The 22748-nt window shown below is 38.6% G+C and overlaps 1 protein-coding gene across 1 annotated transcript in view; it reads right to left on the bottom strand.

The window, feature by feature from the left end:
* Positions 1–22606, bottom strand: part of LOC103775133 (leucine-rich repeats and immunoglobulin-like domains protein 3) — a gene marked incomplete at both ends in the record, with an annotated part of 29526 nt that extends 6920 nt beyond the window's left edge. Inside the window, 6 exons of the mRNA XM_008942578.1 lie at positions 1385–1528; positions 2149–2283; positions 14679–14753; positions 15041–15112; positions 21331–21403; positions 22490–22606. Of these exons, the coding sequence (XP_008940826.1) occupies positions 1385–1528; positions 2149–2283; positions 14679–14753; positions 15041–15112; positions 21331–21403; positions 22490–22606 (616 nt within the window). The remainder of the gene's footprint in view (positions 1–1384; positions 1529–2148; positions 2284–14678; positions 14754–15040; positions 15113–21330; positions 21404–22489) is intronic.
* Between the last annotated feature and the right edge of the window lie 142 nt (positions 22607–22748).

The following is a 22748-nucleotide window of genomic DNA, read 5'->3' as shown; positions in this document are numbered from 1 at the left end:
TAAATTAGCACTTCATTTATTGGAAGCAACTGATATATAGCATAAAGAGACAGGATTAGACTATACTAAGAAAAGGCCCTCATACAATGAGCAATCATTTGCCCCTTCAAGAAGGTCTTAGATCTATCAGCCTGCATCCTACCAAACCAAGAAGAATCATCTCCTTCCGAAAGTTACCTCCCCATGGACAATAAAGGCTTAAATAATTCTGTCTCCACAGTTATTCCACAAAGTTTCAGCCTTGTAAGAATTCATCGTTCCTCTCTGGCAGCCTGGTACAAACCCTAGCTGATGACAGACACCCAACAGAGAACCCTACTCCTCCTCCTGCATTCAAATATGCATAAGCACTGAAGAACATTCATCAAGAACAGCCTTCAGTTCTTCTCCACACCTCCTCTGAATATTTCTTCCAGGTGGTAACACAAATTTTTGGCCTCTATTACAAAATAGCTACCTAACATAACTAGGTCAGCCTACCAAATAAACTGTGAATGAGTAGAAATTTTAGGCAAGAGTATCACCAGCTTCCAAAATCTCTAGCTGAATCTGAAGATCAGAAAGTCTATTGAGATCATTTATAAATGATGCCCTGTTAGCTTTGCAGGGCTGTTCTCACGCTCTTCTTATGCTTGAGTCAAACTCTTCTTGCAGTTGTATACAGAAAAGACACAGTCACTGTTTGCAGAAGTGTCAAGCATCCTAACACTTTGCTCTTAATGACCTTTCACTTTCAAAGCTAACCTAAGCAAGTTCATAATTTTTAGCTCTTGACTATCTTATAGAGAAAATAATTATTTGGGATTTGACAAAGTGCAGTCCTAGCTCATCCTCTTGTCAACCTCCTGCACTCTTGAGTTTTCTAATAAAATAGAAAAAATATTTCCAGCCTCTTCCATATTAAACAATGATCCATTATTTATTTAGTAAAACATTTCTAGACAGCACTCTATCAGTGAAGCTGTGGGAGGTCTATGTACTCAAACATATTACTTATTGTCACAGCCTCTGAAAACAAATTCATTCCCTTCATTGCACTGTGAAAGCACAAAATAAATACAAGACTGCAGTAGTGAACTATGTAAGCTTACTTCACTTAGTATTTTTCCAATGCTTTCTTACAGGAATACTGCTATTACCCCTTCTCCAGCCTTTTTTTTTTTTTTTAATAGGCAAATACATTTTTAAACACAAAGAATATTCACATCTCACCAATATGTAAGACTAGTTCTGTTCAGTACAAAGCTGCAGTTAGACAGGGTTGTAGTAATATGGTTTTTGTGTCTGTCTCACTCGCCTCTGGATAAATTAAAGGCTAAAGTTCAAGCACTGCCAGTGCTTTGGAAAACCTGAAAACAATTAGTCAATTGTAGGTTGCACTTACAGGTGCTGCAGATGGGAGAGTTTAAACATCTTTTGAGGGATTGCTGAAATTTTGTTCCTGTTCAGTTTCAATACTTGAAGTGTGGTAGACAAATTGTCAAAGGTACCAGGCTCCATGGAGGTTATTCGGTTACTGTTAATGTACCTGTTGAAACAATGTCTAGAAGGTTAAATTTACAGTTATTTAATAAATTCTTAATACCACGTAGTGAAACACAAAGCTCTTGCACTGACTATTCCTTGATAAATGGAATTTCATTTATCATACTAATTAGAACTCTTGACAGCTCAGCCCATGGTCAAATAGTATTTCACCACCACTGTTTTGCTCTACTCTGCAGGAGTGTGTTATTGGCAGAAGACAACATGTTGCAGCTCCATTACTTTATTCTCACTCAGTACAGCTCCAGCGTTGCAGGATTACTGAATAATCATTAAGGTAGATTCAGTAAAGTCCAAACTTCACGTAACTCAAAGCTAGCCCAGGTATGGGGAACTTAAGTTCATTTTGTTATGTAATTATTTCTCTCACGAGTCACATCTCTGTTTTATCTCAAAATTATGAACAAAAACATCTTACTGCAGCAACTCATGTATTCAAGTCAGTAGTTTATGTTAATTGCAACAAATGAAAGTAGGAATATTTAGTGCTTCTCTAATTGAAAGAAGATTAAGTATTCTAACAAGCAGCTGCCAATCTACACTTTCCAACACATTTTTTTAAAGTAACCCTAAAGAAAAAAAGTAATACTAAGTCTTACTTACAGATACTTGAGCTGTAATGATGGAAATGATGATATTTTTAGCTCTGATATGTTGTTGTTGCTCAAGTCCAAAGTTTCTAGGCTCTGAAATGGCCTCAGATGTTCAGACAAAATGTTGGCAATCTTGTTACTGGTCCTGAAATTTAAGGACAGTAGTCAGTAGGCTGTCAACTCCAGAGTAAACACTTGCTAACTACACAGGAGTCATGAAAGTTAATTCTTAATTCCCTCACTTGAAAATATTTTCTAGTTGAAGAAAAACAATTATGTATGTTCTTTATACATACCATTCATGTCTAGCCATCCCAAATCACAAAATGGAATGCTCTAAATAAATGGAATGCTCTAAATAAATGTGTCCAACTTTTATTAAAATGCATCTCCAGGAAACAAGATTACAAAAAAAAAAAAAAAATTATAATCCATTTACTGCAATTGGTGGCTTTTAAAACAATTTGTAAAACTCTATAATTCACTACTACTGAACAGTAGAAATATCTGGTATATGCATTGAACTGTATGTCACAGTATGGCAAATAAATGAGATTAGAGCAGCTTTCTATTTTAACCAAATTAACATCATGGTAGTGAGACATAGTGCTTTGGGGTTTTTTTTGAAAACTCCTATAGAATGAAAATCAAATTGGATTTCCAGAAAAAACAGAGTTACATTAGAAAAGATGGACAACAGTAGGACAGTGCACCCCCTCAGAAAGACATTCTATAATTTTGCAGTTAGACCTAGTATTTAATCCTCTAGATTATTCTAGTGGGTTAGCAAATAATAGAATTTCTGATGGAATTCATACTTAGCTAAAGTTTCATCAGACATCACAGAATTCTACAACAAAAACTCTGCAACTGTTTAAAAGCATGAGTATCCTAGTCTACAATAAGGAACACCCCTTCTTTCACTTCCAAAGAAATGTACTTTTTCCAGCCATCACATTTCGTGTTATTACCCAGCAGCCTACCAGCTCCTTCATCCCAGCTGCATAAAGCACAGTGTCATACAGGCACATCAGCAACATTAACAGGGTTATTCGTTTGGGGCTAATGGTACATAGGGGAAAACACATCATGACCAGTTAAATGAATGTAACCTGAAATGATCCTTGTTACCTTGGGAAGTTCAAGTGAGTTCTGGCTGTGGTACATTCTGTACCTAGTATGATGTGTGATCAAAATTTAGGAGCTCTCCCAGCTCCTAGAGATTGCAGGCAAAAGCAATTTCATGACAACTATCAACAAGAATGTTGATTCCAGAAAGTGTCTGCCTTTATTGGAAACACTTGCTCTTACTATCAAATAGTACGCCACACATCTAGGATAGCATGGACAATCCTCACATATTCAAGGGGCGTGGGGGGAATTACTGCCCAAGACAAAAAAGTCCTGACTCAAAAACTGACCCAGAAGTTAGATTAATGGGCCTTCTAACCACATGTGGGAACGGGTAAGTAATCTTGCAGTCCTTCCAATGCTGTGCTTGTATCGTGTTTCATTCCTCAGGCTGTCTGGTAGAGGTACGCTGCATTTTTTTAACTCTTAGCTGAAAATATTTATAATAAATGGAAACAAATTACTTAAATAAAAAACAACAAACACCACCACCATATGTCAGTTCCACTGACCAAATAAGACTGTGAGTTAGATAACAGGGCCTTGCCTTTATGCATTAGTTTGTTTATAAGGTAATTACTAACAAGGTATTAAAACTGCCAATTACTTGAGTGACGAATAAAATTTTCCTTGCAGTAAAAGTGTGCTCCAGCAGAAGCCAGCAATTTCCTGAACTGCACGCCTCCTAAATTGCAGTGTGAAAGTGTTCAGTTATAGAGACGGCTTGCACAGTGCTGTCTTTGTGTCAGCATTGCTCCATAAACCAGAAATTCCTCACAACTGGCAGGATAACAGCCCCTGTATTACAAAGTTTAGTTGGACCTAATGGAACCGAATAAAACTCTTATACAACCTTCAGATTAGCACTTAAACCAACTGGCAAATTACCTGACACAAACCAGGTTACAACAAAAACAAATAAACAAAAAAACCCAGCTTGTTTGTTTCAGAGAAGTTTTGTTCTTTTTGTAAGCTGGTAAGGTCATATTGTGGGGAGAAATCAACTTCTACTCACTGAAAAAGAGCTACACATCAATGTCCTAGTCCATCTGATAAAACCAAACCAGCCCTCACTGCACCTTCCCTCTTACTCTTATTTGCAGAAGCTACTTAGACGCAAAGTATCTCAATAGCTCACTCCTGACTGCTCCAACATCCTAGTCTAGGTGCCATAGTTTACACCTGGAAAGAGATGATCCAGCACTGAACATATTCAAATAGTTCCACTTCAAGGCACAACTTCAGTTAAAATGAGACTTCAATTCTAATTTGACTTTTCTTAACAATCATAACTTAAGTAAATAAAACAAAAACAATATATCAGCTTCCTTATAACCGCCAAATAGTTGTCAAAATTAGCCAAGGCCACGTTTGAAAATGCAAGCCTATTTGTCAAGGCAGAACCAAACAGTACCGTCCGTGTCACCACAAGAATACACAAGTTTGTTCACTATGAAAAAGAAAACCCAACCCAAACAGAAACCCCCCAACTTTCCAGCAAAGCGCTGTTACGACTGTGCTCAGACAAAAGGAGCTGCAGACACCACATTGGTTTCATTTCACAGACCCTCATGGGGAGGGAGATCAGAGCAACAGAGATCCCCTGCAACAAGAGAACCAGCACATTAAATTTTCACAGAAGTGGACCTGCAGCAATTTGATCATGATTTCTTCATATGCAAGGAACAGCAACATACTGCAGCTTCCTGACAACTTCTCCTGTTACAACAAACAGCAGGAGCACTGCGCAACACAGATCAAACGCCACAAATACCTGCACGAATTTGAACATGCCTTTTGCAGTTCAAGTGCCTACACCCCTACTTGCAAAAAAGAAAAACCCAACAACCCAAGAGTGCATGCAGACTGATCGAATTATTTTTACACAAGCCTCTGTGAATATCAGCATAAGACAGAATATCAGTTTTTCATTATGGCTATGAGAAACCTTAGCTTTCTTTCACTCTCAGCACTCATGTCTTTAACCACACCACCAGGCCAAAACATCTGCAACAGCCCTATCAATCATGATCTCTAGATTCATTTTATATAAACAACACCTACAACATATCCGACACACTGACTTGTACTTTCCTTGCCTCTGGGAAACTGTAAAGCAGGACAGCAATTTCTGTATCCATTTTGTTAAGAATCTAGTTAACACGATTTATACATAATAGTTATGTGCTGAAAAAAAAGCCAGTTTTAAAAAATCTGAGATAGTATGACTAAGTATGTCTTCATAAAGATCGTCAATGCATGTTTTTCTACCTAGGAGAAATATCTATATAACTTCATTACTCTGATCCTGTAACATGGAAACCCCAACTCAGAAACTGATGAAGACCTGAAGTCTTATCTTTTGTTTCTATTCAAAATCTTAGCAAAAAAAAATACACTTGTGCTTCCCTCCCCAGCATTTCCTTCCCATTCCCCTTTCTTCCAGGTCAATCTTGATTTGCTGTGTGTTAAGAACCTCTCGGTCTTATCTTACATCATTATCCTGACAAGCAGCACATGTAGAAGCCTGAAGGTGCAGCAAAAGCTGCTATATACAAAAATAATTGTTTTAACGTCTTTGTGATTCTGGACTAGCATGATATCTCCTGTCCCTCAACTAAGTCTTGAGAGGTAGGATATATTGAATTTGCATCAGAAATAGGCAAACGAAATCAAAGTGGACTCTCTTGCTGGAGACTAAGAGGATACATGAAGAGAAAGAAAGCACTCTGCTAGGGCCAGATATACCTTTCTGAGCAGTGCTGAAGCCAGGACACTGGAGTTCACAGATGTGTACTTTGACTAGCTCATGTTTACTTGGCTTCCACATTACAGCTGGCTTGCAGGCAGCCATACTGGCACCCAGGCAAAGCAGCCGTGACCGTCCACATCCAACCACGGACTGGGTGGTCTCCATTACGTGCCACTACAGCTCACAGCCTCCTTTTTCATATGTCCTCGAATTTCTGTGGTTGCTTCACCTGTTCTTCCCTCCACTCACCTGCTGATACCATATGACTCCTTCCATATCATCTACTGTTTCTTGCACTCCCCTTCCTGCCCTCCCAAACCCCTTTAGACTTTTGGAAGTGTTGTAAGAGACAACGATGGCAAGTCACTCAGCGTAACAAATTTAAGTCAAAAGAAAAACAATAATTGATAGCAAAGATGGAAAGATCAAGACTATAATCAACTTCCTCAAAAAGTGGTAGAGGGCACATGCTTTGTGGCTTTTAGGCTAAGGCTGCACAAGTTCAAGGAGTAGAAGAAAGTCTCAGTAACTCCTACAAGGAGAGAAAAAAAAAATATTTTTTTTTTTTTTTTTACTATTTCTACTCATTTGGCTACTGAAGTTAGCCAAACTAATGAAAAATTACATCATTTAAAATATTATAAATTATGGCTTCAGGGTGAACACCACCACCCCCCCCAAAAAAAAAAAAAAATACAGATGAATGGGACTACATGCTCTTCTCACCATTAGGCACCCAACTGCACCGAATTAAGAACATCCACTTTTTTCTATCTTTGCAACTGTTAAGATACAGAAGTGAAACTGTTTTTCTCCAAGACAAAGATGCCAGAAATAGTCATAGGATTCTGGCTCACTTCCAGTCCTACTGGTAGGTCTACAAGTCTAATGCCTCCTTCACACACAGGCTTCTCACATTCCCTGTGGCAAGCAGTTGTTCTTTCTTTTGAAGCTCTCCTTCATACCATGATCCATGCCTGTCATTGCTCTTTAAAGCCAGATGTCAGCAAATCTCCGCTATTATTTTTTGTGCCTTCTGTGGTATACAGGCACGAAGTACAAAATGAAACTCAGAATTCTTTAGGCTACTGATACCCTGTCCAAAACTTAAGACCAAAAGGTTATTGATTCCCAAACCAAACAAACAGGGAAAAGTGGAAAAGAAACATGCAGAATGAAACAGCTCTGGGATAAGAGAGGTTTTCATTATCAAAAAGAAGACAGAGGCAAACACAAACTTTCAAACACAAGATACTTCCATCGCAATTCTCTCCTGATTCTGGCCATATGTAATTAATTAAAAGTTTCTTCCCAAACGCTCTTCTTCATACTCTGGAGTCAGTTACCCATTCCACTTTCTGGCCCTTTCAAAATAATCACAGGTTACTTAGCAGATGACAGCCAAGTGAATGTGTAAGTCCACCACTTTATTTTAACGAGGGCAAACAAAAGCCATGCAGGCACAGCTGCACGAGCTGACAGAAGGAATAACAACCCATTGCAGACTTGGGGCTTCTGTGACTGTTAGTTAATGCTAAAAATCTTGGACAATTCTAAGTATGACTTAGATTAAACCCTGCATAGTGCCCTCCAATATTAGAACTCATGTTCTTAATATGACATATGGACTTGTTAAGTAAAAACACCTATTCTTTATTGTTACAGAGCCAACCCTCCCATTTGGAGGGCACAAACTGAAGCCTAGGCACTTGAGATCACACACCCTTCCAAATCTACTCTTAACCTCAACTGTTGGTACAAATTGAGGGATGTTATCCTACCCACTTCTATCTCACTCAAAGCACTGAGTCATTATGTTTCACTGCTCTATTGCAATAAACACCTACCACTTCTGTACAATATAACCCAAATACTTATGCCCAACCTCTTTACTTCATCCTGACTTCTCTCATCCTCCATACTGTATGTCCTACAACTTGGCTCCTCCTCTTCCTTCCTACCATTCTTCCCATTTGTCACACAGGAACAGTGTCCTCTGTTTTTATGATCCATTATTATTGTTTCTGATTCATCTTTTTCTTTAACATTGTTGATCAGAAAAATCATGCCAGTTTTTTTCCACTGCAAATAGCTCATAAAATTTGCATTCTTTTCCATTCTCATTGCAAAATCATTTGTCTAGGCTCTCACTACTTTAGATTTTTGTTACAACAAACTCGGGGTTTCTACATACTTCTTCCCTTTCCCATCACTCCACCTAAATTGCTGTCATAAAAACCTAGTTTCCATGTCTGCAAGTTTGACTCAGACAGGTTCGTTTTCAAGTTCTTTCATTTACTTCCTCTTAGTCTCCACACCAAATGTCAAAGACTGCAAGAACTAATTCCAGTAAGTTTCTTTGCCCCAGCTTTTTGCTTGCAACTTCAGCCCAAGTCACACATGGTTTACCACCACTCTCATTATTTGGATTTTCTCCAAGTAGCCTGAAGCCCAGTCTGGCATTCCTCTAGCCTTTCTTTCAATCCTTCTTCAAAACAAACTCTTCCAGGCAGCATCCAAATCTTAATCCTTCCCATAATAAAGTGGTAGCTGAAGAGATGACAAGGATGTAAAATATTTGACCAACGTTTTCTTAATATTGGGAGCCAGACTTCAGTTTAGTGTGCTGGCTTTATAAACACACAATACCACTTTCTCTGGCAAGCACAGAAGGGAAAGGCATCCACTCCTACTGAATGTAAGCTTTCATTTTCAGGAGCTATGTCTAAACTTCTTTCTTGGGGCTGTAGCTCTCTCAACGTGAACTGAGACAGCGTGCTCCTGGATTTTACACACAGCTTCCACTCCCAGCCTTCTGTGAGGTGACAAAGAGGCAGGTTTCTCATACCTATCCCTATTCCAATTAATCTTGCAAGCAAGAATTATGCAAAAAACTTCTGTCTTTACAGGAGCCCTTTGCAAGAGTTTTCCTCATTAAGATACTGCCACACAGTGCAAACTACCCCTCTTATTTCTACATTGCCGGCTGGGACAAATGTATAACCTATTTTGTATGTGTGTTTCAACTGAATTTTACTTCTCAATATGATTATCTGAAGCATGAGCTGGGATGCCTATTATCCCACATATTGAAATATACTTTTCCACATTTTAAAGAGAAATGGACACAATACTAAAATAAAGTCTCTTCTAAATAGTATAAGAAATTAACCACCACCTTTCTTCAGTAACTACGTTTGTGCTTAAAGTTAGATAGGCATTTAAGCTGTATGTTGGTTTATCAAAGCCAAGATTCTTAAATTTTGGATATTAAAGCATTTTACTATCCCAACTAAATTTTACAGTAGTTTTCCGGCAAATATTTTCTTAACCAAGAATGAGCATCAGTGACTAGTATATGCTCTAATATTCCCCCCAAAAATGAAGAATGTAAGACTGTTTTGTACTCCTGATAAGGAGGATGGAAACAAGAATAAGGCTTCCTAAAATACAGATGAATTTAAAAATCTTTGGTCACAAGATCAGTATCTTGTTTAGCAAAGATCTACGATAAACAGCTTTCTGGAAAAAAGGTGAAGTGGAAACCTAATACAAACCACATATTAATTCAAAATTTGAAAAACACTCCTGAACTGTGATTCATCCATGCTGCCATTACTTACTTCCCCACTGTGAACTTTATGTTTTCCAATCTGGCTTTGTTTATTAAGACCAAATATTTGTTTGTGTCCAGACTAATATGATCAGTCTTTACAACATAAGCTACAAGGTATTTCCATCTAAATCACCTGCACCATATGTAGTAGTGCTTTCCAATAAAGTTATTTCTATTGAACAAAATGTGAAATCACAAGTCTGTTTAAAACATTCCATTATTTAAAGCTAGCCTAACATTAGAATTTCACCGTATGCACTAAAGACTTTGGCATGTACAGCACGTCCCTACAGACAGCAAGATGATTCCTATAGAACGTATCCTGCATGTGGGTAATAAGAAACACGCTTTTTTTAGTATTAGTTCTGGTTCTACATATACATTTTTATAAGAACAGTAAAATTTAGTTGGGATGGTAAAATGCTGTAATATTCAAAGCTGCTGTCTCTTAAAAGTCACTGCTGCCTTCCTTTTTCACAGTACTCCAGGATACAATGCCCTGATGATGTTGGATAGTGTCTAAGACTATGTGTTTTAAAAAAACCCTGCAAGTAGCATAGCACGGGTTTCTTATTTAAACTGTATATCCTTAAACAAAACCTTAAAAAATGCTGCAGCCATTTGCAAATCAGTGTCTTTCTTTCTTACAGAACACTAACTAAAGGTTATTCTACTACTAGGGATAGAGAAGCACACCTACCTTACTGTGTGTGGCATCTGTACAATATATATTTGTGGTAATCAGTTATTACATCCAGTATTCTCCCAAAAAACTTATGTTGCCCAGTATTTGGTGCGACCTGGCCTCCTGGCTAGAGCTGCTGTGCTGACTGGAGAGATGGTAATATAACAAATGGCTGAACTTCTCTCCTTCTACTTTGATAAACTGCTCTCCTCCTTCCTTCTCCAGCAGAAGACAGAGAAAAGGTGTCTTGAAAAAGAAAGTGCACTCTGCGATCTCTATTTCAAATAATTAACTTAAATGGTCAAACATATTGATCTTCACAGTAACATCACTAAGACAGGCATGCCCTACTACATTAACTATGTTTCAAAAAGAACCCAAATTTTAGATATCTAGAAGTTAGTTTAAAAATGGTATCTAGATGGGCTTCAGTAGGAAGCTCACCTATCTCAGGGAAAACAAACCACTTCAGAGGGAGCCTTGGCTTCTCCATTCACCCTAAAGAGGATGTAGAGTTAGTAACTCAAACTTAACAATATCAACCTTTCAAGAACTTAGGGTAGGGAAGATGAATCCTACTCTTTGCTCTGTCCAGCCATCACACCTTCACAACATAAGGCCTCCTGACCAGATTTAGCCCAAAGTAACACCAAGCTAGTCCACAGCAGTTTCCAGATTCCCAGGAGGGTCAGAAACTCCATGTCATGTGACCAGATACATAACTCACTGTATGAATAAAATGATGGGTGCATCTCCAGCCACACAAACAGTGTGTGCCTGCAGTGCTTTGATGAGCTTTCACAAAGACACAGGTCTTCTCAGAGTGGTGGGGGGTGTGCACCTGCCTGATACTTTTCTCTCCCGTGGTGTTCAACTCTCAACTAGCATCCATAAAAACAAAAAGTTTCTATCATTGTTTCATGTTACAGACAGACCATGACAAGAGACTGGCAACATCTACTGCTCTGGGGACGCTTATCATGCATAATTCAACAGTATGTAAATATCTAAGCTAGATAAATATAAATTAGATAGCTAAAAATGAGGTAGCTCCAGAAATGGAAACTACACTAACATGATAATCCACCCATGCTTGTTTATGCTGTTCAAAGAACTCAGACATACAGTCTTGTACGGAGATACCTGCACTATTATTCACTGCAGACATACCAGCAGTATAATTTCCTGTGCAGGGCACGAAAATTCCTGCAGAGCAGGTAAAATTCTAAAGCTCCACAGCTGAGTAACAAGTACTATGAAGAGGGGGGTGGCAGGGGAAATCTTGCAAGAATAGAGTTTCTTCAACAATGAAGACTTTGGCAAGAAAGGAGGGCACCACTTCCACAGCACTCCTTGACAACTCCATGGAAAGAACAACTGGCTATTCAACTGACAGTAATGATCCAACATACATGTGTCCCATAAGAAATGTAATCAAATCAAGTTTCAGACGACTAGCACCCTCTTTTCTGCTATTATTTAAAAGTCAGAACAAAGACTCAACAAGGAAATGGTGGTTTGTTTTGGAAAGGCTCCACAAGCTCCTTTCACATAAAAGTTTAAAATCCTGAAGAAAGTCAGATGTTTCAAATACACTTTTTCTTTGAAGAGTGGTTCTAAAAATTATATTCTAATTGTTCCATATGTGTTCTCTACATGACTTAGACATATTAACCGAGTTTGATTCAACCTCTCCAAGTAACATCCAACACAGAAAAAAATAAGTCAATGTATTTTTTCACTTCTAAAAAAAACTCATCACTAGACTATTTGTCCATCTATGATACGATACTACATATATTTTCACATCAGACAGCTTCTGTATGTTTATTCCTTTTTATTTATATCCTTTCCCGTAAAATGAGATTTTACATCTTTACATAAATAACTTCAAACCTTTAATAAAAGGAAGCTCAGGGGAGACCTTATTACTCTCTACAACTACTTGAAAGGAGGTTCTAGTGAGGTAGTGGTCAGTCTCTTCTCCCAAGTAACAAGCGACAGGACAAGAGGGAATGGCCTCAAGGTATGTCAGAGGAAGTTTTACATGAGACACTAGCAAAAATTTCTCAGAAAGGCTTGTCCAGCACTGGAACAGACTGCCCAGGAAGTGGTGGAGTCACCATCCATGGAGGTATTTAAGAGTTCTTTAGACGTGGCAGTTGGGGACATGGTTTAGTGGTGAGCTTGGTAGTGCTCAGTTAACAGGTGGACTGAATGATCTTAAAAGTCTTCTCCAACCTAAATGATTCTATGTTTCTACTACACATTTCAAAGTGAAACCTTTGCAATAGAAGTAAGATGCTTTATTTTTTGAACAACGCAATACCACTCTCTTAATTTTATGGTCTATGTGCATGCATCTTGATTTGGAACAAAGTATTGTCTTCGCTGTCATACACTGACACTCATGTTAACATAAAACCTTTAAATGACTTCAAATATTTTTTCTACCATATTAATAAAAAAAAGAATCTCTGCTGTGATAACAGAGTAGATATTACATCATTACATGTAATACATAGATTTTACATTTATATTCAGTTATCTCCTGACAATACACAGAAGTAATAGAAATAAGAATGAGAGCAAGATAGCACTCAAATAGACCATGTTTAAATGCATTAGTAGTATGATAACAGCTTTTAGATATACTTTCTTTTTCCCCCTTTTTATGTGTGAATATAGATAGTGCAGAGCACAGATCTAACAATGTTTCCTCCATATTTGGCCACTTGAGCAGATGAACCATGCTAGTGACCAAAGGATATGGAATAACCAACCCAGCAGTGACCCATTTTTATTTATGCTCTCAAAGAAATATGAAAAACTTCACACAGCTGCAGGAGGATGGTTTTAGCTTCACCCAACTTAGTTAAGCTTCCATGAGAGGGACTACAGGAGATGCTTAGAAAAATTCTCAACTTTGTATTCACCAGAAGTAAGGCAGGAGGATATAAACCACTTTACTATGTTAGTATTTCTAGCCTTCTGCTAAAAAGAAACTTAGCAAGGTGGTTAAAAAAAATAAAATCATTAGATCCTTAAACTACAGAATGCTATCCCAGTGTAAAAATAACATCAACACTAACGCAAAATAGAAGTTATGCTTATTTTCAACAGTTATTTGTCAGACACCATCTGCTTTTTCTTTCTCTCTTTTCAGATTCTGATCTGTAAGAAACCACAGTATCAAATGTCACTTAGTTCTTATTCAAACAGAGCAGTCCAGACACAGTGGCTGCACCAGCTGACTTAGCTGACCTGAGCCTAGAGTAAAAACAAACCCCTATAAATCACCAGATGTAAGCAATTGAATGGTGATCAATTTAATTAACTGAACAGCTTTCCAAAGTTTACTGTATTGTTTTAACCCTTCAGGCTTCTTCAAGAAAGGTAACTTGCAATTTGTATTCAGGAGCGGGATTTGGCCAGAGGGCTACATATTACTAGCTTTAGATAACTTTAGAATCCCATTGATAAAACACAAATCCCACATGTGAAAGACATGTACTTTCTTTTCTCCAGTTAATAGGATGATACTAACTATTTTTGTTAGCAGTTCATTCAACATTTTAAAGAAATTAGATCACTGGAGAAAAAAAAAAAAAAAAAAAGAGCCAAATCAATTTCAAGTGAAAACCTCAGGAATAAAATTTTCTTTAAAATCATCTGGTTTGGTTATGGGTCCTATATGCCTTTTAAAGCTGTGCGCTTGTGTTACAGATGCCACATCAAGTAAGCTACCAATTTCTTTTCAAACAAAGCAATGAACATAAGACATAATCATGTGTCACAATTATGTGTATTAACTGCAGCCATAAAAAAATATGATGCCACATATTACAATGGGCTCAAAAAGACATTTTAAAGATATTGGCAAAGCATCTCCTAACCTAGACACTTGTCCTGAAGCTGCATCTCTAGGCAATTTCCCCATGTTGGCCACTGAAATTAATGGAATTCTGCCATCGTTTAACACAAGTGGGATTTCAGCCAAGATGCATAATGATAGAGCATAACTCTTGTTTTAAAGTCTTTATTGTACAAGTTTGTATAACGTTTACTAATGTTTGCACAGTGCCTAGCACAACAGGGCTGAGGCTTCTGGGCACTACCACAACATAAATTAATTCTAATGTAGTCTTTGTATCCAAAGGAAGCATAAAACCTACAAGGATTAAGCTCAATTATACACATTTTAAACAACCTGCTAAATAATATGACATAATCAACTTCCTAACCACAAGCTGCTCTATTTCAAATTATTTCACTTTAATCTCTGTAATGCACATATTTCCACAAACCCTGTAGAGTTAGTTCCACTAGCTAGCTATAAGAGTAAGTTCTACTTACAAAGACAGCAGAGTTATATTTGCAGAGACCGGTCCCAAATCTGGAATGACCTCCAGTTCGTTGTTGTTCAACTTCCTATCAATATTAGAAAAGGCAGAGTCAGCTTTGATGTCAACCAGAAGTATGTACACCGGACTCGTTAAATTGCTGAACGCTGTCACCTCAAAATTAAAAATAATTCCAGTTTCACTTAATGTAAAATTACCAGAGTATCTTTGTTGTTCAACCAATTATCCCCAGAGAAATAGCTATATAATTAGCATACCAAGAAAAGCCCACCAGTGTTTGTGTTTGGTTTTGGGGGGGAGGGTTTGGAGGAGAGGGGTGGGGAAGGGAGGCATAATTAAGACAAATTAACTTACACTTCCTGAAGACTACAAAGGTGATCCAAAAGACTGGCCTTGATTGAAGATAATTTGTTGTGACTTAAGTCCCTATAAGGTTACAAAAATAAACAGCCTGTCAGTTTTGTCATAAAATATCAGGTGAAGTAATACAATTTCAATCTAAACTTTGTTATAATTTCTTTCTAGGTACATAGAACATCTGGTGTTTTTTTATATGAGTAAAATTACAAGAGAAACTCATTTGAGTATACAAGGTATAAATAAGTGTAAATACCTTGATCACTGCCAGCAGTGTCAAAGAATTTCCTACACCTCTGAACAGTTTAGAATTCTTTATTGGGATGTGTATAAGACCCATGAAAATCACTTCAAGATTTTGACTCATATATACCACCACTAACCCCTCTCTCTCATCCTTTCACAACAGAAGACGTTGCTGAAGCAATCTCTTGCAGTTACAAGGAAAATTCATAATCCACTGCTCACTGCACTTTCATTCCCTGAGTCAATCACAGTATTTGTACCATTTACTCTTCTCACTTCTCTAAGGCAAGGCACAGATCGTAAGTGCACAATGGGGACTGTCCATAAATCTCAACTGTATTTTCATGCTCCCACACAATTCCACACTCCATTCCTATGACTAAATTTAATGGGGATCTTAAACAAGCAATATCAGAAGAAAACAGACATAGGAAGGCCAAGTTCTATTCTGTTTTAAGATGTCTGTCTACTAGTCACCTTAACACTGCACTTAATCGTACTTGAAAAAGCAGCTTGGGCACTTAGCTTGTGCCACTCAACATTCCAAATACCTACTGATGTAGTTTACAAGAAATCTCATGTATTTGTAGCATTTGCTACAAAATAAGCCAGGGTTCTACAAGTGAAATACATTTTCTTGACCACTCCCCTACAGACACCATGCTTCTTTACCGTGTGTCCTTTCAAACATTTGACAACACTGCACAGGCAGAGTCCTAATAATTTTTTTCTGTAGCCCCAGAAGTGCTGGAAACATCACAGAAATAAAAGAATGACTATACAATAGGAGGCAGAGAAGCTAATTACAGAAACTTGCATGTCTATAGAGATCTGCATAAGTGGTACAAGATGCACAACTCGCCTTGTAAACATCGGCAGCCCTGCTGAAGACTTTCTCTTTCTTGGTCACTCATCCCCCACAACATGTACCTTCCTGCTCTCATACTAGAGCCTGTCACTACCTCACCTGCAGCAATTCAGCCACCTGCAGAGCACCTGTAGAATGTTACAATGCTGAGTTTATCCAAGGCAGCAAACAAAAACCACGCTGTGTTTAAGGAGTTCTTAAACTCACTCCATTGAGAGTCTGCAATGCAGACACAAGAATTGCATCAGCATACTTCAACAGTGAGCTGCTGTAGCATCAGGTAAAGGCAAAGAAATTTCTCACACTGCATGACACTTTTCCCCATGCTAACTGAGCACTGAACAGTGATCTAACATGCCTGGGACCCCCATCTAGCCACATGGGCATGAAGTGTATTCCAAGCTGACTCTGCGAGGAAACTCTGGGATTCCTTACTTTTTCTGGATAATATGACTCACTACAGTTACCTATACTGAGTATGTCAGAGGCCTGTCACATACATGTCTACTCCTCATCTACAGTTCTGCAAGTGAAGAAACCTGGTGATCAGTGTATCCTTGCTGCAAAAAGACCAGAACTTACTTAAATCAAGCCAGATTCAAGGTCTGTGTTAGGTGTCCTACACTGTGACTAAGGCCTGAACAACTTCAGATGCAGAGAACTCGGGTTTCTCTGCACACACTATTGCATAACCTCAGACACAGGTGTAATGCTGCAACCCAGCCAGGCACTTAAGTTTCTTCAACAGCACATGAAGACGGCACAACCATCTTTCAGACTCCCTCAGCTATTTGTTGCTCCATGCTGCGTTTGCTGAACGTTGCAAGGACAATTCCATTATTCCTTTGTCCTCCCCTGGAGTCAGAGGTTAAAAATGATCATAGTAATAAAACATAATAAAATAGCCACAGGTAGATACAGGCATTACAGGTTATACCACCAGTACTCAGTTACAAGGTGTGCTCCAATCCAGGCAAGTGAATCAGGCCCAGCAGGCTGCAGAACTGTGGCACCATCACCTGGCTCATGGCCACAGGCAGGGAAGAGACCCAGGCAATGCTTCTTCCCAAGCCAGGGCTGCTGAAATGCTGGGGTTTGAACCCCGAGCCCCAAATTAAGGTTGACAATATGGGTGATTCCCACAGCCCTTCATACAGAGGTGGTGAGTTTGCCTTATAGCTTCCCCCCAGGGTGCGGCCGGCCCTGCAGGGAGAGCCAGAAGGGAAATGAGCCCCAGGGGTCCCGCACTGAGTTGACAAAGGTCAGGTGTCTGCTTGGGGATAAAAGCTGGGACCACTTGCAGGGAGTCAGGAGTGTCTGTCTGTGGAGTGCACTCCCCAGAGCTTCCTGGTTCAGGGCAGACCTCTTGACTCTCTCTGGAGCTGGGCCCTGGTCTGCTTGGACCTTTGTGATTGCAGGCTAATCAGGTGAGAGTTGCCATGTGGGTGCCTTTGCATTATTTGTTTAGCTTTCTGGTCTGGCTGTTTCCCTTGCCAACTATGGGAAACCTTGGTTCTCTGCTTGTATTACGTATTGTTGATTGGATTATGTCTTTTTTGGGATCGTTGGGGGTAATGTCAGTCATATGTGAACTAATTGACTTGTTTGTACCCCCAGCAATCATCCATGGAATGTCTTTCTTGTATACAATACATTCCACCTATTGGATCATCTTCCTGCTGGTTGTGTTGTTCCTGTTAGGCCTAGTCACTGGCAGAACAGCTGCACAGGGCAAACCTGCAGCTGTGAAAGGCATTTTCCAGCACAAAAAAGAGGGGCTGAGGTCTGGAGGGAGACACCTAGAAATGGCACATTCTCCACCACCTTCAGGTGGCCAAGGAGGGATTGCTTTCCGAGACTCATCTCAGGATTCAAACACATAACATATATCCATGCCTTCTTCCAAGTGCCTAAACCCCTATAGATTTTCTTCCTAAAGGTGGAAAACCAATAATGTTAACATTTTCAAAAACCCACAAGTGTTAGTTTCATCATTATCATTTTGAGTTCTCCTGTAAATGAGGTTAGCCACACTTGAGTTAGAAGACTGCATCTTTCACTGATATAAAACCTAGTGCAAACATTTTCTTGGCCATAGACTGCAGAAAAAAATCCCTTTGTTTAACATCTGAAGACATTAGCTGCATAGATTTGAAATTCTCATACTTCATTCTTAAATGTAAATACTGAAAAAAATGCAGTCACAAAGATCTAGACAAGAATCTAACTTGGTCCTTTCAAGCAGACTAAGAGACAATTTCTACCCTTAAACTTAATTCAATATTTGGCTTTAGTCTATAGGGATTTTAAAAACTATGTAAATAAACAGCCAAAATTCAGTGAAGCTATGGCTGTTATTGCCTAGTATGTTACTGTTCTTCATGCTTCAGACAACACTTAGGAATCAGTAACTATTTCAACAAATGGCTTTTAACATTAGCACTAAAAACCTGCGTTTCTTCATTTCATCTAATAGCCCCTGCAAAAGGTTTATTTAAAACATGTTTGCCTAAAGGACCTACCAGACTGTAACAGACGTGAGTAGATTTGTTCTGCTGGAGTTATAACACGTTAAAAAAAAAAAAAAAAAAAAAAATCTGGCAGAGTCCTTAAACTATAAAAATCCTGCAATTACAACCACTGCTGTGCATGATCACCACACTGGAGCCAGACACTTTCACTCATAGCTCAAGCTCACATCCATCTGGAGTCTATCAAGGCAACCATGAGCGTAACAACTTGCACCAGGTTTCAAACTATTTTTTTTGTGTGTGTTTGTTTTTAACACTAAAGATACCCTCAGATTTTCCACCTCAGATTTTTATCACCTACTTACAAACACAGACACAGAAATTCCTCGTTCCTGGTTTACGTACAGCAGGTTGTCAAACACAATTTCCAAAAAAAAAAAACTGAAGCAAAATAACAAAAACTCTCTTGACAATACTAAATCTCGTTTCACACAGCTGTATATGTGCTTGTCTACCAATGGCTGGATAAAATGTATTATAAACATTTTATTAAATGTTATTTCAGCACTACTGGCATCAGAAAGTTTCAAAACAAAAAGCCTCACAAGTTACATTAAGTTAAATCAGATCAGTTGGAAGTGATCTGAGAGTTAAAATATTCATCTATTACTAATATTCTAAGTGAAGCTTAAGCATATAGAAGTTTCTGAAACTTAGACCACTGGACCTGACTCAGGTTTTTTGGTTTTTTTTTTGTTTTGTTTTGTTTTGTTTTGTTTTTTTTTTTTTTTTTTTTTTTTTTTGTTTTTTTCCATTTTAAAAAATATCATCCCTGTTGTAAAGTTACAGGTACCTTTCAGTCCAATGCATTTCTCAATTTATCTTAAAACACATATGAAGAAAAGATTTGAAAGTGAATCAGTATTCTTCCTTCACAGAAATGGAACTGACAACATTCAATCACCAATATATGAACATCTGAAATATGCCTTTTCTCTTTTTGAATTTTCCTTGTCTGTTTAAACCACACAACAAGTGGCAAGAAAATCTCCTCTGTGACTACTTTTGCTACTAGAATTTCAAAAGCGATTAAAATTACAACAGTGAATGCACTCAGAAACTTCAGAAACCAGATTTATATTAAGAAATTCTTTATAACAATAAAAAGTGTATATATACCTGTCTGTCACCTTAGATCTCTAATAAAAGTGATTAAGCATTTAAGTAGAATTGCCTGCATGGCCATCTTTTGTAACTCACAAGTCTCCGTGTTAGAAAGCTGAAATGTAACTCTGAGCATCAATGTTTGTGTGACAAAAAATTGAAAGGGAAGCCTAATGCATAGTGGGAGAGGGCGAGTGTTTCTTCACACATTTTATAAATATAACTTTTAGATGCTAACTTAATTTACAACACTTAGTCACAATTATCATCTTCTTCCTTAGAGAACTCAGAAACCTGAGCCCCAAGTCCAATTTTAAAATGCAAATCCAGCAACAGCTTCTTAATCAGTCCCACTGGGGCCTACAGAGCTGCTAATTCAGCAGAAATCAGGAGAGCTGAAAAACAAAAAGGCAGGCTGTAGCTGTTTTAAGACACTCATCCAAAGTGACTCATAAATCAGCTTGCTATGTTCAAGTTTTAGTCTGGAAAATATTGAAAAACAGCTGTGAAAACCATACGGCCCTTTTTTTCTGGCAATTCTGGTAGAGAACTAGAGGATTTATAAAATGTAAATACTAAAGATGTAATACAAACACAAGTGAAAACCATCTTTCAGACTTTCCCTCCTGCCTCACCGACAGATTTAGCATTCCTTGGTGAACCTGGCAAGGAGTACAGCAGTGCCACCGGGAGTCTGCACACATGGAGGGCACCGGCCAACGCTCAACACTCTTCCTCCAGCCCTCCCTCTGCCTCCGGGGCTCTGCTACACCAGCTCTAACAAAGCCACAGTCTTGCAATCATCCTGGAAATGAATGGAAATCTAACTTCAAAACTACTTGTACACAATGCCATTATGTCAGTTTTCAGTGGACTGCTACCTTCCACAAAGGCAGGACTACAGAAGATGGTATTTTTGGCTAAAACCACAGTAAGGCTGGCAGTTACAGCCTGTTTACACCCCATTCTGTGAAGCCACTACTGTACAAAACAGTGGCTTCACACTTGTCACCAAAAAGAAAGGAACAGAACTCAGTACTTAAGACTTTTTTTTTTATTTCCCTCCTTATCTACTCTGAGGTCACCCAGCCTTTCCTCATTAGATACTCTCATGTTATTTCAGAACCACGGGATTTGAACACAAGTGAAATGATCTTCAGGAAACCAACTTGATCTGACCTGCTCTCCATCTGGGCAAGCAGACAGATGGGAAGAGGAAGGTGTAAAGCCTAACACTGGCCTAGACTTTCTCAGGCATAAAAGCTTTTGCTCTCCTGCTTGCGAGATCTCGCCTGCATACGCTGAGAACACGGTGTAATAGTTGTTGATTTCTAAAGAGGATTTTAAAGCCTGCAATTAAACTACTAGCCTTTGGCTATGCCCGCTATGGACTTCCATGGAAAACACAGTAAGCATATACTAATAAAATTCATCAACAGTCTTTTTACAATTTGTAAGCGCACTGTTTGTTGCAACAATAACACATAGTAGTCAAACCCTTTTTGTATATGTAAAACCGAAACGCGGTATGACCTTACAGATTGCGCAATCCCAGCTCCAAGGACTGGGGTAGTTGGAGGTAACAGACAACACCGGACTCTTGCTCGGTCTCTTAATGTGAAGAGAAGGAAGAAAAAGCAGGGTACTTCTAAGGCGTTTGACACAAACAAAAGAAATATTTACACAAAAGCGGCCGGACCACATGGTTTGGTGACACCTACAAAGATGTACTCCTGCGAGTTTAAGAGCGAGTGACACAGCTGTCCAATGAGTAATCCCAGCAGGGTTTCTTAAAACAGACCAAAGCTTATTTATACAAGTGGAACTTATTTTCTCACACTTTTAAAGGAATGTGAACTTACATAAGGACAATTTACACTACCAAGGGAATTCTAATTAGAAAAACCTCCCTTGTGCTAACAAAAAAAGCACTGTAATGTGTTTTATTGTTTCACAGTAACATCAATGAAAAAGACAAATTTGGATTACTGCTAATGCAAATTGATTTTTGAAGCAACTCTAAAAGTTCTGTGAATCCCCCTCCTTGTTTGGTGGTTTTTTGTTGGTTGTTTTTTTGTTTTGTTTTGTTTTGTTTAGCATGCTGTCACGCCTGAATTTTAATTTCACAATGCTGAATTAAGCTAAGCCAAGAAACTAAGCTATGAAGCTTAGGTTAGTATCAAAAAAGCGTTAGGTTTTGTCAAAAAACTTACTTTAGCATACTAAAATAGTTCAAAAGAACAGGAGGGATGAAATTTAATAGGAAGCAAAACCAGTTGTTGAACATAAAGCAGAACCAGTATTTAACTCGTACGCTTCAATCATATAAGCCAAAATAAAAAGTTTCTTTCCTCACACTTTCCTATAACCGCTCCTGGAAATACTCAAATCCCAGAGCCATTCCTATGTGCAGCTCCATATGGTGTCAATACAACCATCCGCATTTCACGAGCAAAGCAGCATGACCCCCAGACGAGGCAATTGAACAGAATTAGCCACAACTAATTGAAAGTCTTCCTGTTTACTTTAAAGTCCTTATCTCAATCTGCTTTGGAAATGTAACAGAAAATTAATACGACTAATACAGAAGATCTCTGAGTGACAAGAGATTAAAAACAAATGTGAAAAGTCCCTCAGCTATTTTCGGGCTTTTGGAAAGCTCCCGTAATTTATGCTGTGCCCATGAAAGTTTGTCACCGAAAGTAAATTTTCTACAGATGACATTTCGGCCCGCCGGGCTGCGGACCCCGTGAATCCGTGCCACCGGACCCAGCGGGGCGAGCTTCAGCCCCACTACTGTCGTTACAGCCGAAACTATCCGGGAATGAATAAGTGCACAAATAAAACCGAGACACACAAATCAGCATTAACTGGAAGGTTGTTGCACGTTTTCCAAGAAAGTCGCCAGAACTTTTTTCCTCCCAGCCTCAGAACGCCGAGCAGCGCTCCTGGGCCC

Source organism: Merops nubicus, unplaced genomic scaffold (genome assembly GCF_000691845.1).
Source record: "Merops nubicus isolate BGI_N331 unplaced genomic scaffold, ASM69184v1 scaffold10706, whole genome shotgun sequence".
Classification (NCBI taxonomy): domain Eukaryota; kingdom Metazoa; phylum Chordata; class Aves; order Coraciiformes; family Meropidae; genus Merops; species Merops nubicus.
This window is presented reverse-complemented; position numbering and strand designations above follow the sequence as displayed.